Source organism: Mytilus trossulus, chromosome 6 (genome assembly GCF_036588685.1).
Source record: "Mytilus trossulus isolate FHL-02 chromosome 6, PNRI_Mtr1.1.1.hap1, whole genome shotgun sequence".
NCBI lineage: Eukaryota > Metazoa > Mollusca > Bivalvia > Mytilida > Mytilidae > Mytilus > Mytilus trossulus.
The window spans coordinates 45297524-45314772 of record NC_086378.1 but is presented as its reverse complement, the minus strand read 5'-3'; the positions used below and the strand labels follow the sequence as shown (position 1 = coordinate 45314772).

At 32.9% G+C, this 17249-nt stretch overlaps 1 protein-coding gene across 1 annotated transcript in view; it reads right to left on the bottom strand.

The window, feature by feature from the left end:
- Positions 1-10620, bottom strand: part of LOC134722740 (hemicentin-1-like) — a 21399-nt gene extending 10779 nt beyond the window's left edge. Inside the window, exons 1-4 of the mRNA XM_063586363.1 lie at positions 10401-10620; positions 8791-9051; positions 5647-5931; positions 2267-2572 (exon numbers count right to left, since the gene is read on the bottom strand). Coding sequence (XP_063442433.1) covers positions 2267-2572; positions 5647-5931; positions 8791-9051; positions 10401-10620 — 1072 coding nt within the window. The remainder of the gene's footprint in view (positions 1-2266; positions 2573-5646; positions 5932-8790; positions 9052-10400) is intronic.
- Positions 10621-17249: the final 6629 nt, after the last annotated feature.

The window sequence follows — 17249 nt, the reverse complement described above, 5'->3', positions numbered from 1 at the left end:
AGGAATCATTTATGCTACATTCAGGCTACAGCTGTCCAATATTCTTTACCGAATTGGACAGTTAAAAGTGACATAAATGTTTCTAACAGGTAAATGATTACTTTAATAAAGAACGGATACAACAATATAATAACATGTACCTTTTATCCGGTTGTGTTGATTGATACAACTTGCTGTTCTCTAAATAAATATTATACATTTTGAATTAATTCAAAATATTAAATCAAAAGTTTTTTTTTACCTGAACGACTAGTTATACGAAAATAAGTCATTGGTTTGAATAAAAAGTGGTAATAAACATTGTTTAAAAATTGAATCGACAGTATAAACTTTATAAATGTCTTCAATGACAAATTTACCGAATATAACATGTTTAATGATAAAAAGAAACATATAACATACTTAAATATAAGTTTTTCCCGTTTAGTTTTAAAATGCAAAACATTTTTTATTATGAGTGTCCCCTCCATTCGAATAACAAACGTATTTCTTATAATAACTTTAACTGTATTAAGTAGCATCATGTTTATTACAGAAGGTAATTGTATATATATATTTTTTATAATTTTCCAACTCCTCATCTTCCGTATTGAGAGGACTCAGTACTACTAGAATGTTGTGTTATGCCTCCTTTTATGAAAAATTTGAAAAAGTTAATGTAATGTAATCACATGAATTTTATCAATATCGAAAAACTGTAATCTTCATATAAATTAACTGACATTAAGTCCTGTTACCTTTTTTAATGTATGTTCTTCTCCTCCTAATCTTCAATAGAAATACTGTCAGACCTACCACTATTAATATGAAAAAGGATGCACCTATGCTTGCACCAATACTCTTGGTTAGATTATTTTCCGAACTGTTATTTACAGCTGAAAGAAAAATGTATTACTCTTGCGTCTAGACTTACATAGTTCTTGCAAAAGTGAATGGAAAGAAATATTGTGTCAAACATAAATCTGTTTTTACTTAAAAAAAGAAATAGAAACAATCCTGTTTATCAAAATATTGAATTATTGTTGTACACCGTAAGCTTTCTCGGCAAAGCAAACATTTATACATGTTATAAAATTGAGAATGGAAATAAAATTGAGAATGAAAATGGGGAATGTATCAAAGAGACAAAAAGTACTATCCATAAAGTCCTTTAAAAATGTATCAACATGTTCTACGAATCTAATGAATTACTTTTCATACGATTTTTAAATGTATTTCATCACAATAACAAATGTACCAATATTTCAACATTGTTTTATTAGGTTAGCACAATTGTACATGTACGGTGTTCTGTCGCAAATAATGTTCTAGCGACGTGATATTATTCCGTCATTAAACGTTAACTCGAGAGACATTTGTGAGCTTTACCATTCAGAACATAATAAATTAAGACAAAAGAGAAGATGTCGAGCAAGACATCTGCTTTGTTTGTTTATTATTGCAGCTATCAAAAATAAATATCTTCAAAAATTTATAGATACGATTTTCCTTGGGTACAAACCGTGGAATTCAACACCGCAAAAATATATGATAGCTACATGTAACTAACAAAAATTTGAATTACAAAAACAAGTGGACCTAATGAATCGATAAGGCTTAATTATAAATGATCAAACGAACGATAATTATAAAAAGGCCATCGTTCAGCCCCAATCCAAAAAAACCCAAACCAAACCATACCAATACTAATTGCAATAATTTAAACATGTTAAAAGAGATAACACATTAAAAACAACAGCCTGGCTAAGGCACAGAACAATAAACGAAAGACAATAATGATATTCAGCCTCATAAGTGAATAACAAGTTATAAATAATTCAACGAGACAATCTATTTCAAAATTATTTAACAGATTGTTTTTATTTTTTGTAGTTACACGACTAGTCCAAGGAAAGGGTTTAGACTAATCCACGATCGCATTATTCAGTGTGTTACACATAAAGAAATATAATGTGTGGCTATCAGCTAATACACGGAACGTAGAACCGGGATCCTGGATATAATGAGCTGAACATGTTTATCCTGATAGAGTTTATGACATTCCACAGTTTCGGTTTTTGTGTCTCTTTCTAATCAATAAACGAGAATTTGCACATCTGTTAACAGTTTATTATTGACCACTGTTGTCTGGATTTGGTTTGTGAATGTTGGGCGCCACTCGAGCTACAAGAGTACTGACTCCAGATATATAAATGTATGCCTATGAGAACAGGTTATATACTTTTATTAGGTAGAAGAGGACCAAATGTCTATCAAACGAACTTACCTTGTGGCTTCACTGTGAAGGATTTAACATACGGAGGCCCTATGTTGTTATATGCAATAATTTTATAGACGCCATAATGTTTTGTGGAAAAGTCGGTTATATTCACAATTGACATATGTTCGACACTGTTAAATGAATTAATATAGTTCACTGTATAATCTTGTCCTGTGGCAGAACTTCTCATTGTCCAAATGATCATAGGTTCAGGGTAGGCTAGGAGAAATACTTTAATATTCAAATCACCGTTTTCTATAACTGCAATATCGTCAGCAACTTCTGGATATCTTTGATCTATACGTGCTCTGCCTAATTTAAAAAAAAAAGATCTTATTTCAAATCTTTTACATTTCGTTAGAAGAAAAAACAAAACAACTTAAGGTAGGATCAGTGCTTTTCGTCAACTTGGATAATTAAATAGTAGTGCATAATAGGTCAAGATTGCAGGAATGCAATTATCTATTGGAAAATTCATTTGAATGCATATCTGTACGAGTTTTTTACTTGAAACTTACTAATATATTTTTAAACGTTGATTTTTGTCTATCATGAAATTAACAGTGACGCTCGATTTAACAAATCCAACAACCCCTGATAATAACGAAATTGAAGAGTTTTGATCTGAAGATCCATTTTTCCTAAAAATCAAAGCAGTAAACAAAATTAAGGTAATGGAAAACTATATTTGATTTTAAATTTCTTCGGAGTTGTTAACAATACAAGATGAGGTAGGACTAACAATTGCTTTGAGGGTCTCCCGAAATACCGTAAAACTGTTAACTCGCGTAGATGTATCAGCCATATGTGGATTTTAAAAAAACTCTTAAGTAGATATAGGAAGATGTGGTGTGAGTGCCAATGAGACAACTCTCCATCCAAATAACAATTTAAAAATTAAACCATTATAGGTTAAAGTACGGCCTTCAACACGGAGCCTTGGCTCACACCGAACAACAAGCTATAAAGGGCCCCAAAATTACTAGTGTAAAACCATTCAAACGGGAAAACCAACGGTCTAATCTATATAAACAAAACGAGAAACGAGAAAGACGTATATATTACATAAACAAACGACAACTACTGTACATCAGATTCCTGACTTAGGACAGGTGCAAACATTTGCAGCGGGATTAAACGTTTTAATGGGCCCAAACCTTCTCCCTTTTTCTGAAACAATAGCATAACATCACAACATAGAAGAACATACGATAAAATATCAATTGGCAGACTTAACTCAATCAAAAAACGTATGATTACACAATGAACGAATAACTTTGATCTGCGATATCTGAATACAAATGCACAGTTAATTAAATGTTAGAGACAAACATTCATGACCAAAAGGCTAACAAACAAATTCAAACACACTGAGAAATATTTAACCAATCAATGTTCACTTTAGAAAAAAACCGGTTTTTTATAATCTTGAAGTTTATACAAATGTTGTAAGAATAAGTGAAAAATTGAAGATATTACAAATAATCCAAGCTGGTATACAGACAAGATCCATATAAATAAAAAATGACAAAAAAGCATTATAAACAGTATCAACAGGTCGAATTAACAAGAAAATACGATTTGAGAGTACTAAAGAACTTCTGGATAATTTCAAATCTCTATCTTTCTCTGGAAGTTACAATTATCAACAAAGTTTAGATTTTTCAAACCCTCAATACCATCATACCCCCATGATAAAGTGAACAACCGTTAAGAAGAAATAATCCACAATGCCTTTAGCTAGGCATACAACCAGGTTTTATCCACCATTTTCTACAAAAGAAATACCTGTACAAAATCAGGAATATAACAGTTCTTGTCAATTCGTTTGATGTGTTTGAGCTTTTGATTTTGCCACTGCTTTATTTCCACTGCAAGTTTTGTTAATTGTTGCGAATCACAACATCTTCTAACAAACAAACAAAAAACAATGGAAAAGGAGCAGATGCATTTTGCTATGGCTCAACTTATCTGATCAGCACAAAATAAAAACAGCATCTCACATTAAGAAACAAAGCAGAAACCATAAAGGTGGCGGAAATCTCTTATAATTAAAATCATAAGAGGTAAATTCCCAGACTAAGTGAATCATCCTTCGGGACCTATAGTATCTAATTTTATGCAATTAACTTATTTCTTATATTACAACATAAATTCAAATGTAAGTATTCCAATTGCACGCGAACAGTTAGTGTTTTTGCAATATCATTACGATATAATTTAAATAAGTTATGTTAAGCACTTCTCTGTAGGTTGCTATTGATTGTAAACCTAATACATTCTTCCTTTTCCAATGTTCAGTTGTGAGCGTTTCAAGTGACCGCTTTAAAAGCATGAAATTTATAACTGAGTATAATTTATAAATCAACTTGTACAAATCTAGCAATTTCTTGTCATTGATATGCATGCAGGGCTGTAAACTATAACATTATACAATTGGAAAATTGCATTGATAGAAGAAATGATATTGGATATGTTCCTTATGTCGTAACTACAATCCCCTTCCCTTTCAAAAATGTGACCTACCGAATTAGACTATTTTCCGGATTTGTAAGTAAAACGACAGGTGCCATATGTGGAGCAGGATCTGCCTACCCTTACGGAGCACATGAAATCACCCCTTTTGTTCGTTTTTGTTGAGGTTCGTGTTGCTTATTCTTTAGTTTTCTATGTTGTGTCATGTGTACTAGTGTGTGTCTGTTTGTCTTTTTTATTTGTAGCCATTGCGTTTTCAGTTTATTTTCGATTTAGAAGTTTGACTGTCCCTCTGGTATCTTTCATCCCTCTTTAATATGGTAAATCATAATTCCGCAAATGAAGTTAATAATGTTGATACATTGAACATAACAATGTAAACAAATATGTTCAGAAAATCCAGAACCATCATGTTTATTATAACTTCGAAAATTAAAGCTAAATTAGAATGTCTGTATCTATCAAATGTTTTCTATAACAAAAACAACCGTAATATTCAAACTTATCATAATGATATTTAAAAAGACGAAATTCAGAAGAAATCAACACTACTATGCGAGTATAGAAAAAAGTAAAATCACAAAAAATACTGAACTCTGAAGAATATACAAAACGAAAAGTCCCTAATTAATTGGCAAAGTCAAAATCTCAACTCATCAAACGAATGGATAACAACTGTTATATTCTTTAATAATAGGTACAGACATTTTTTTATGTAGACAATGGTGGGTAGACATATGAATAAGTTGTAAATGGAGAAATATTTGAGGTATGAAAATAGCCTAAAGTACATCACGCGTCAAAATGATCGTACTGGTTACTAAATGGGTTTCACAACGAGTCCAAGACTGAAACAGTGAAAATGCGGTGTTTAAACAATATACATTTGTGTAATTGTATTTTGTACTTACAGAGAACAAACAAATTAATTTCTCTGAATGCATTCACTAATTCACCTTCAATTACGTTACTGCCTTGACAACGGTATGTTCCAGTATGTAGACAGTTAGCTTTTGGAATTACATAGTTGCTTTTAAAAGTATGTTCATCTTTTTTCAACAGGGTGTTAGTGCTAGACAATATCCAACTTATGTCAGGTACCGGGTATCCATTAACTTCACACAGAAAGTTAACAGAGTGTTGTTCATCAACAGTATTACTATTTAAAATTTCCAATTTCAGAATCGTCGGTGAATCTATAATAGAAAAAAAAGCCTGCAAAAGTATCACCATAATAAAAGTTTTTATTTGAAACAAAAAACTATCATTTTAGTAAAAAGTATAGTAAAGTTGTCAATCTCCTACACCAGAAATATCAGGAATGGCTATCTGTTAACCTTGTATTTCGTATTGTAAAAAAGAAATACGCAAACATGGTCCATACAGTCTATGCATACACATATTTTGTAGATGACATTTAATTTGAATATTTCTATTTTTATCGTGTCATTATCAGCGCAATTTTCCACAAAACAAACCAACCAGAGTCCAACAATAACGTACGAGTGTTCCCAAAATACATCGTCTCTTTTTTTCTATTAAAATACCAATGTAATTAATAATTTCAAAGTTACGAAACAATAAACGATGTTCTAAAGAAAATAGGCAAGAACACACACACACACACACACACACACACACACAAGCACCCCCTACACACACACACACAGGAAAATATCCAGTCGAGAAAAAAGAAACGGAAAAAAAAGGACGCAAGAAATTGAACTCTTTATGAGAAAAGGTAAAATTGGTCAATTTGTTATATTTGATTTATATACTCGGTTTTCTATTTGTTATATTTGATTTATATACTCTGTTTTCTATTGTTGTTTTTTTAACATTTTATGCAGGTGTATAATTAAGGTCTGTTTTGTATGCATGTTTATTCTTAAATCATGGTATGGAGCGTCGGAATGCGGAATGTTTGGCTGATTAAAAAATGTATATACCGTTGAAATAAAATGAAATATTCTAGGCAAATAAAAGAAACGTTACATGCTTATAATATCGTTTAAATTTTTTATCACAAAAAATTGATAACAAAAATTAAATGGAATAGTTAGCTAACATGATTTTGAAGAGAACAAGTTTTCTTTATTGAAAACAATATTGCACATTTTTGGACAATTTTAACAGGACGAGTACAGAGTTCGGGTTAACATGTCAATATCTTGTATGACTACCTCTTGCATTTATGAACGCCTGACACCTCCGTCGCATGGAATCAATAAGACGTCGAATAAAATCTTGAGGGATGTTATTCCATTCCCTGAAAAGTGCTGTTCGGAGCTGGGCTAGAGTTTCTGGTGGATTTTGATTATTTCTGATTCGTCGTCTAAGTTCGTCCCAAAGATGTTCAATTGGTGATAAATCTGGAGACATTGCTGGTCAAGGAAACACACGAATATGGTTATTCTCCAAAAAAGTTATCGAAATGTGTGCCACGTGACAACGGGCGTTGTTCTGCTGAAAAACGTGGTTAAAATGATGTCTCCGAAAAAAGCTGGAGAACAGCGGGAGCCAGAATTTCGTCCCTATACCTTGTTGCATTTAAGTTACTTACGATGATTTTGGGCTCGGTGCGTTCCTGGTACGTAATTCCGCTCCATACCATGATTCCGCCACCACCAAACCGATTTGTTTCCTGCACGTACGCATCAGAAAATCATTCTTGCGTCTACGGTAGACCCTGGCTCTGTCGTCGCTTTTCAAGTTAAATTTAGATTCATCGGTAAAAATAACCTGTCTCCATGTTTCCCTATTCCATCGAACCGTACCCGTGTCCATTGAAGTCGTGCCATTCTGTGACGGTGCGTAAGGATAGATCCCTCCAATTGACGACGAGCTCTTAGACCAACTTGACGCAATCGGTTACACACTGTTTGAGCATATATTCTGTTGTTATGTCTTCCATGGGTTTGTCGTGCAGTTTGTGACGCGTTTACAAATTGATTCCGGAGATAAATGATGCGGATGTGTCTGTCTTGACGTAACGTCGTTTCACGTGGCCTGTCACTACGGGGGCGATCATTTGTTGTGCCACTGACAGTGCCAGTATCTCTAAGACGAATCTTAAGCCTTGCAATAGTCATTCTAGAGACATTAAAATGATTTGCAACCTGCGCTTGGGTCATTTCTGCTGCCAACATCCCGATAGATCGTACTCTCTCATTTTGGCGTAGACGGGGCATTGTTTTACCTGTAACGTTTTCAATTTTTTAATGCGACCTTTTTTTTAACAATCGTGTTCGACACAAAAAATGACAAAAAGGACAACTCGATTCAAACTGTATACAGGTAATTTTTTTGTAAAAAAATGGTTATTTGTTTGAAATCAGAAAATGACGTCACAACATTTCCGATATTTTTATAAATGAGTAAATTTGATAGATAAATCATTCAGGTAACGAGTTGTTATCATGAAAATATTTGAAATTTAATTTATTATTTGTGATATTTTTAAGATTAAAAACCAATGTAACGTTTCTTTTTTTGCCTTGTATATATTGGTCAAACGAAAAAGGTTTCAAATGAGTCATTTGTGTGCATTATTTAAAAGACACTTTTTATTTGTGTGCTATAGATGGTTCTTAGTCGTCAACCTCTGAAATTGTTTAGTATGCTCTCCGTCGGAATATCGAAATACCTTTTGAAAATTCCCCTGATAACCGAGCAGACAACAGTCCTAAATTTAAATAAAAACACCATAAAACTACGTCAAATGATACAAAAATTAGAACATGTATATTAATCTTTTCAAATACATCAGTTATATACTGATCACAATTATCCTCTAGCTATTTGGATACATTATACGGGTTTTAAGAGCTAAATTGGCAATGCATCATCCCTACAATCACTTCCTTTCTGCATGCTTGCTATGGTTGGTGACATAATGGGGAGATTATTTTGCTGGATTAGAATCTTGACTAATAAAACCTTCATCTGAAATGAATCAAACATTCAGATTGGTATAATACGGTACCCAAATTGTACAAACTAGTGTTTTGATTGTAGCAGGTGACTTGTAGATAACATTAGAAATGTTTACATACCAATGAGATTTATTGTAACACCAGCTGATACCATATTGCCGACAAAATTACTAGCATTACATGTATACGTCCCAGTTTGGTTCATTTTGATGTTCTTTAGAATTAAGACGTTAGTTGATACCTCTATGCCATTTGGTTTAATCCACGTTAAGGTGCAACCAGGGTGGCAGTCTGCTTTACATTTAATACTGGGAAAATCACTACCTTCATTTGCCACTAAGGATGTCTCATTAGGTGACAGTATCACTTTGTCAGGTCCGTCTGAAAATAAGAATTTCACAAAGAATAAGACCTATCACCTTTTAAAAACTTATAATCATGGGTAACACGGCGTTTTCAAATGTAAAGCAGCTTCTTGTATCCCTTCTAAACCATTTATGATACCCCCGCCTTTCTTAAGGATTTTATGTTGATCAGTCTTAAGTTTTCATGTATTGCTTTAATAGATTCGTTCATACTTTTGGTTTTGTTGTAATAGTATGGTGATTATATGTGGTCAATTGGCATTGTAAAAAAAGTTAAATTACAAAAAAAAAAGAACGCCGAGGAAAATTCAAAATGAAAAGTCCCTGAAAAAAGTTACTAAAATAACAACTGTCATGTTACTGACTTGAAAGAGACAGAGACTATTCCTTAAGTAGATAACAAGTGAATTAAACCTGGTTTGTTGCCTATCTAGAAGAGGGGGAAAAGATATCAGAGGGACAGTCAAAATCATAAATCGAAAATAAACTGAAACGCCATGGCTAAAAATGAAAAAGACAAATATACAAAAAATAGTACATTCACAACATAGAAAACTAAAGATTAAGGAAAACAAACCCCACCGAAAACTAGGGGTAATCTCAGGTGCTCCGGATAGGTAAGCAGATCCTGCTCAAAATGTGGCACCCATCGTGTTTCTCATGTTATTACAAACCCGGTAAATAGTCTAATTTGGTAGGTCACACTCATAAAAGGAAAGGGGATTGCCGTTACGACATAAGGAACATATCTGATATCAGTGAAATTCAAACGATTATTCTATAACGGTCAACCAACTCGTGATGGTGTCCGTATATCTACGAAGGAAAGATTTCAACTTCACCATTTGGACCTCTTGGTTTAATAACTTCGTATCAATTGGGAGATATATACCCCGTATGCAGGTGCTGCTGGTATGTTGCTTCTAAGAAATGGAAAGTTCACATTTGGAAAGCTCAAATCATTCCTTTTGTCGTAAAGTTTTCTGTTTAATCGACCCTCATTGTCAATTTCTAGATGTAAGTCAAGATATGAGGCTGACTTAACTGTATCTGTTGTTTCCTTTATCTCTAGTTCGATGGAATTGATGCGTTCACCATATTACCTTTTTATTTTATTTAATTTGTTTTTATATTACTATTTCACGTTGAAAAGTAAGTTATTGATTAATAACAAATACACTTGTCGAGAAATCATACAATAACGCAACATTAAGAGATTGTTGACAGTCTTATAAATACTATACAACGATGATGTGGAACAACTTAATAACAGCAACGTGAGGTCTCCTCAAAATGTACACCACAACTCTTTCATTCATGCGTACATAGTTTAACTTATCATGTCTAATATTAACGTAAACTTACAGTATACGAGGAGATCAATATTTGCAGTAATTGTACCAATTGTATTCCTTGCTTCACATTGGTATGGACCATTATCTGTCCGTGCTGCATTATTGATGAGTAACTGACTGGAGTTGATGACAGATACAAGTCCAACCCATCGAAAAGTGCACGGAGGACCACAAGAAGCATTGCATATCAATGGTCCAAATTTATTGCCTTCATTTACACTGAAGATCATTTTATTTGGACATATATTGGATGGAATTGCTGTTAAAAATACAAAATTAACCAGTTTAGTGCTAACGAATCAATGCGCTGCTGATTCTCTTTCAATTCTACAGAAGAATGAAAAGTATAAAGCTGCCACATCATGTATTTATTCATGACCAATAATCATGAAAGTTATATATTTAAGTAGCAAGAATATGTCTCTGCTTTCAATCAAAGTGACACATTAAATTGAAATCGAAGTTTACGTATATATCTGGTTCAATTCGGTTAAACACTGAATTGAACTCAAGTAAATACCAAATGTCGAATATATTATAAAAAAAGAATACATTTGCAGTGAGGACTGGCAATAAAATGCAACATAGTACGATACTACTACAAAATATCTGAAATTAAAAAACAATATGCCTAATTCTTTCATAATCCTAACTGCAGTCTCTTGTTTAACAGAGACAAAAATATTTATAGTCGGTCACATGATAACTGCACGAGTTGATCGTTTAGATTATAAATTCTTTTTGCAGTGATATCGGAACATTAACAAATAGTTTATCTTTGAATATCGTATAGATAAGTGTCTTTCGTTAATGATTATTTGATGATAATTTTTTTTTTAAAGAACCAGGTTTCAACTCCCTTCGGCATACTTGGCCTTAGAAGAATTTGGTAATTATTTTTGGGTTATTTTCGTTTATATAGCCCTTCAACTGATTCGGTTTTAAACACCATTGCCTTTCAAATATTCATCAGCTTTATTCGTTCCTGATGAAGATAAATCCGAAAAGCGCGTCGAACGCATTAAAATTCTTACATTGTACGAGTTGATTCCTTTTTTGATAATGATACATCTCACTACTTGAGACCAAATGACAGAGAAGTTACTAATATAGATGCGGGATTTTCTTGTTGCATTGAAGACCTTTAGGCGGCCTTCGGCTGTTATCTGCTCTTTGGTCTGGTTGTTTCTTTGACACATTCCCATTTCCATTCTCCATTTTATGACATATTTGCCACCGAGAACAAACAAACTGCAATCAGTCATTACAAAACAAACCATTGTCTCTTTTCCATATGTTTCAAGTCACTGTCTTGAATCTGAATTTTCTACAAAATCGTTTTTTGAAAAGAACAAGTTGTCGTCCTGTCATTTTGCCAAAGTAATCATTAATTTACTATATGAAATACTTAGTGAGTACATAATTAACATAGTTGCACGAATAAGAACATATCAGATGATATACAAACTTTTCCTGGTTTTTGTTTTTATAACAAATGAATTCTATTTTTAGGCTTTTTATATAATGCCTGTCAAGGTTAGGCATAATTGCTTGAAAATTCAGGCAGTCTACAAAAAGCCTGTAGCATATACATGTATATAAATTTATAGTACTGTATCTATTAATGAAAACAACCCCATTTACCTGCAATAGTTACTAATTTCCACGTATGTTGATCATTAGTTAAGCAATGCATCGTTAATCGACCTTCTCCACCACTGGTATGGTTATAACAGATGCGTGTTGACAAACCCTTCGGATCACACCAACAAATTCCAATAGCATTACAAGGTTGATTTGAATCGAGAAGACACAGGCCGGAAGATTTTATTTGAACGATGTTATGTTCAAATAGGATGCTTCCATTTGCCCTTGAAACGACAAACACTGTTGTCCGGTCTTTGATTGCTGTCTCATAACTACATGTGATGTTGTTACATTTGTTGGGATATATGTATTCTGTTGTACTTATTGTCAAACATTGTGTTGATCCTGTTTTAAAGTTACAAGAATGTATTTGAACAACATATCTTCAATTTTTCTGTTGGCTTTCATAAAATTTGTTGTTAAAAATTTCTTTATTAAAATCAGAGGTGACGAATTGGATAACTATCGAAATTTATAAAAGTATTTTATATAACTACTAATTAAAAGTATTGTCATTTATGAGATACACGTACATTATTCCAAACAAAAATAGTGTTGTCTAATGAAACTTCACTTTCATAAAATGATGTATCAAGCGTATACATGTTCTATATCTGACTGAAGATAATTTTAAAAGAAATCAAAATAAATGGTTAGTTTTGCTAAGTATATAAGCAAATGATTTCGACAAAAAAAGGAGAATCCAATATGCTGATGCTCTTTGAGCGTGCTAAAGCTGTGGTCAATTGGCAATTACAGCAACGCGGGTTATTTAGTGTGCACCATAGTTTTTTCCTTTGTTCCACAACAGAAACATATTACAGTCATCCAATAACTAATTGTAATTTGGATATACGTTTAAGTATGTATCAAATATGAGAATAGATCAAATCGGTGAACAGAACTTGACAGTTACAACCCTTTAATATACAGCTGTCTTATGTGGAACTCTGATATTACTATATGATGTTAAATCATTACTTAATGATAGTTTGTCCTTATTTGATATGGTTTTGACATTACGCAATGATGTTTTAATACAACTCAATATTGAATAGTCATTACTTAATGATATTGCGATATTACACGATATGGTTTCGTATTGACTTGATATAGTTTTGTCATTACTTAATATGCTTTTGTCATTACTCAGTATGGGTTTGTCATAACTCGATGTGGTTTCACCATTATATTATATGGTTGTGTCATCAGTCAATGTGGTTTTAACATTACTTGATGTGTATGTGACTTAACGTAATGTAGTTGTTTTATTACATGCTGTGATTTTGTTATTTCGTAATGAGATTTTGTCTATTCTTTATGTGGTTTAAATATTACGTAATGACGTTTTAAAATTTGACCATTATACACTACTTGATGTGTTTGTTTGATTATTTGATGTGGTCTTTTCATTCTTTGATGTGGTCCTGTAATTCTTTGATGTGGTTATCCCATTACTTGATAAGGTAAAACCACGTGACCAATTCGGAAAAACCTGTTCTATTTTTATATAGATTTCCATGTTATGCGTTTGGCCATCCATCTAAGTCCGGGTTACTGTTTAAGTTAAAGTTTGAGTTAGTTTTCGAATGAAAGTCATACTTACAATTAAAGTTCTAGTTATAATTGATTTTCGAGTTGGACTTCGAGTTTGAGTCACATTTAAAGGCAGAGTTCTAGTTACAACTTTGAATTTGAGTCACTTCTTGAGGTAGAGTTTGAGTTAGATTCGAATTTAAGTCGTATTTAGATTTATTAAGATTTAAAGTTGAAATTCGAGTTATTTAATATGTCTTTTTGAGTTCGTAATTTTGTTTTTCTATCGCGGAACAAGGAATTTTGCTCGGGCTTCCGAAAAGTGAACGTGGCCGGGTACTTATACATCCCGACACAAAAAGACACAATAAATAGATCCGAGAGTACTCGCAGGTATCTGACAGCTAGTTCAAAGTCACTAACAACTAATCAAAAAATCATGCATCTAAGACTATAGTCAGCTACAAAAGGCCACCATGCACTATGTGAAAAAAAATCTATTTTTTAACAGATTTCAATATGTCGTTTGTTTAATGTGCTTTGGATGGGTATCGCCAAAGTTAAAAATCAAATTAAAGTTCGAGTGGTTCTTCAGAGATATTTGGTATGAAAAAGGAGAACGGCAGACAAGAAGAAAAGATAAAATCCCAAAAAGGTTACAGTATTCCAGACATAACTGGGATATCCCAAACCACTTGGTCCTGTTATTTGATACGAAGTTTTCAAATAGAAGCAGTATTATAATAAATTTGTAAAACAAAGTCCACGGAACCATGTGTCTCGCCTGATATTGCTGCTCTCAGTGTAAAAGCGTAATGTTGATCGGCTGTACATTCATCGGTCAAAAAACAAAACAAAAATGTTTTTCTGTAGATGCTTTTTCTTGATATTGAGGAAAAACTCCTATAAAAGTTTTAAGACACTTCATAAAGGTAATAAATTTATCATGTCCAAACAGTTAAATTCGGTTTTATTTAACTGACACAAAACTGTATGGTTTTCAACAATGAGCAAAAATCATACTCCATAGTAAGCTATAAAAGGTCCCGAAACGACGCCATTTTCGATGACATTGTTGTGTACATTTATGCCGCAGGTTCGACACAAATCAAAAGACTAATACTTTTTTGTTAAAAAATGAGACACTGCAAATCAACTCGCACTTAATTCACAGGAGGAGGGGGCTCGAACTAAGCGACAAAGCATCAATACTATAAAATAATAATTCTCTATTGTTTTTTCTAAGGATCATTTGAATATATATACGAATATCAATCTTTTACTTTTAATCAATTAAGTTCTCTGTTCCACCTCGCACTAATTGAAAAATAAACTTTTTGGAATATCTGTTTCAAATGGGACGACGAACTTGTTCCAGTTGTCGTGACCATAATACCTTCATCTTTTACTCGAATGTGAACTTCCAAATAAGACCAAATCACTCGGTTTGTAATTTCGCGAAGAACACGACGGGTGCCACACGTTAAGCAGAATCTCCTCACCTTTTTGGGAACCCGAGATCACCCCGATGGATTTAAATTACCCAGTCATACCGATCTTTTGAGCCAATTGAAACTGGTTTTATTTTGCCACCGCAACTTTAGAGCAACTAAAATAATGGGGCATAGTGTTTAAAATCTGTCCATCCGTCCGTCTTTCCGTCCCATTATGGGTATATAGTTATTCTGCATAACTCCTCCAACAGTGTGAGTCATAAGACGTTTTCCCTATGCTGTCTGTTTGTACATAGGTGTGCTGCATGCGGTCAGGCATTCATATTTATTAATATGTGTTCTTTTGGGAGAAAGTTGAACTTTGTCATTGTGGGGACTTGCATACGTAGGGCGTTTCCAGATAACTCCTCCTACAGTTTGAATGCTAGGAGTTTATCACTCTGCTAGCTGTTTGTACATGTATTGATGGTGTACATGTGGTCAAGGTTTTTTCTTTTTATTATTTTCCTCTTTTAGGAGAAAAATAGAACTTTTTCCTTTTTGGGGTATAAGCGGTTAAATGAGTGGAGTGCGATTTGTCTAGTTTACATTTTTTCACGTGTTGTGCTGTTACGCTACTGTTACAGTTCGATGTTCTTTCACACACATGTTAAACTCCGCCACTTTAAGTACCTGCCCCAAATCAGGAGCACGAAGTTCAATTGTTGTCGTTGTATACATATGTGTCAAATTTGTTGTTTTGTAAAATAGATCGTTAGTTTTTTCGTTTGATTTTTTTTCACATAGTGTATGGTGGCCTTTTTCGCTGACTATATATACGGAGTGTTGAAGGCTGAACGGTTGTCCATATATGATTTCTTACATCCACTGCACTTAAACTCTGGTAAATGTTGTCTCAATAGCAATAACACCACATCTAACTTTATTTCAACTTCTATGTTCCGTTTTGTATACTGCAACATTATTTATTTAGTACGCATATCATGGATCCCTCTTTTCGGAAGCCCGAGCAATAGCCATTGTTCCGCGATAGAAAAACTTAATTACGAACTCAAAAAGACATATAAAATAGCTCGAATTTCAACTTGAAATCTTAATAAATCTAAATTCGACTTGAATTTGAATCTAAATCAAACTTTACCTCAAGAAGTGACTCAAATTCAAAGTTGTAACTAAAACTGCCTTTAAATGTGACTCAAACTCGAAGTCAAACTCGAAAATCAATTCTAACTAGAACTTTAATTATAAGTATGACTTTCATTCGAAAACTAACTCAAAGTTTAACAGTAACCCGTACTTTAATTTGAACACTAAATAGATGAATGGCCAAACGCATTAGAGGCACATACAACATGGAAATCTATCTAAAAATAGAACAGGTTTTTCCGAATTGGTCACGTGGTTTTACCTCATCAAGTAATGGGATAACCACATCAAAGAATGAAAGGACCACATCAAAAAATAAATAAATTTGGTGTTTTTACTGTCTTCTGATTGGTTAAAATTATTAGTTTTACTTTCAATGTTGTCAAATTTGAAAGCGACACGCCCACTCTGACGTTGTGTATTCATACGCCAACATGTGCGTACGGTTGTTATTGTTAATATAAATAATATAAAAAGTTCTTTGAGCCTTATTTTTTATAGAAATTTATTTATAATGAATGGCAATAATTTATTTTGATTTTATTGAACCATAAAACTAGTTTTTGACTTTTCACATTTTACATAATCCGCTTCGCGGATTATTCAATGTGAAGAGTAAAAAAATAGTTTTATGGTTCAATAAAATCAAAATAAATAATGATAGCCATTCATTAAATGAAAAGACCACATCAAATAATCAAACAAACACACCAAGTAGTGTAAAATGGTCAAATTTCGAAACCTCATTACGTAATGTTAATACCATATAAAGAATAGACAAAACCTCATTACGAAATAACAAAATCACATCATGTAATGAAACAACTACATTACGTTAAGTCACATACACATCAAGTAATGTTAAAACCACATTGACTTATGACACAACCATATTAAATAATGGTGAAACCACATCGAGTAATGACAAAACCATATTTAGTAATGACAAAAGCATATTAAGAAATGACAAAACTATATCCAGTCAATACGAAACCATATCGTGTAATATCGCAATATCATTAAGTAATGACTATTCCATATTGAGTTATATTAAAACATCATTGCGTAATGTCAAA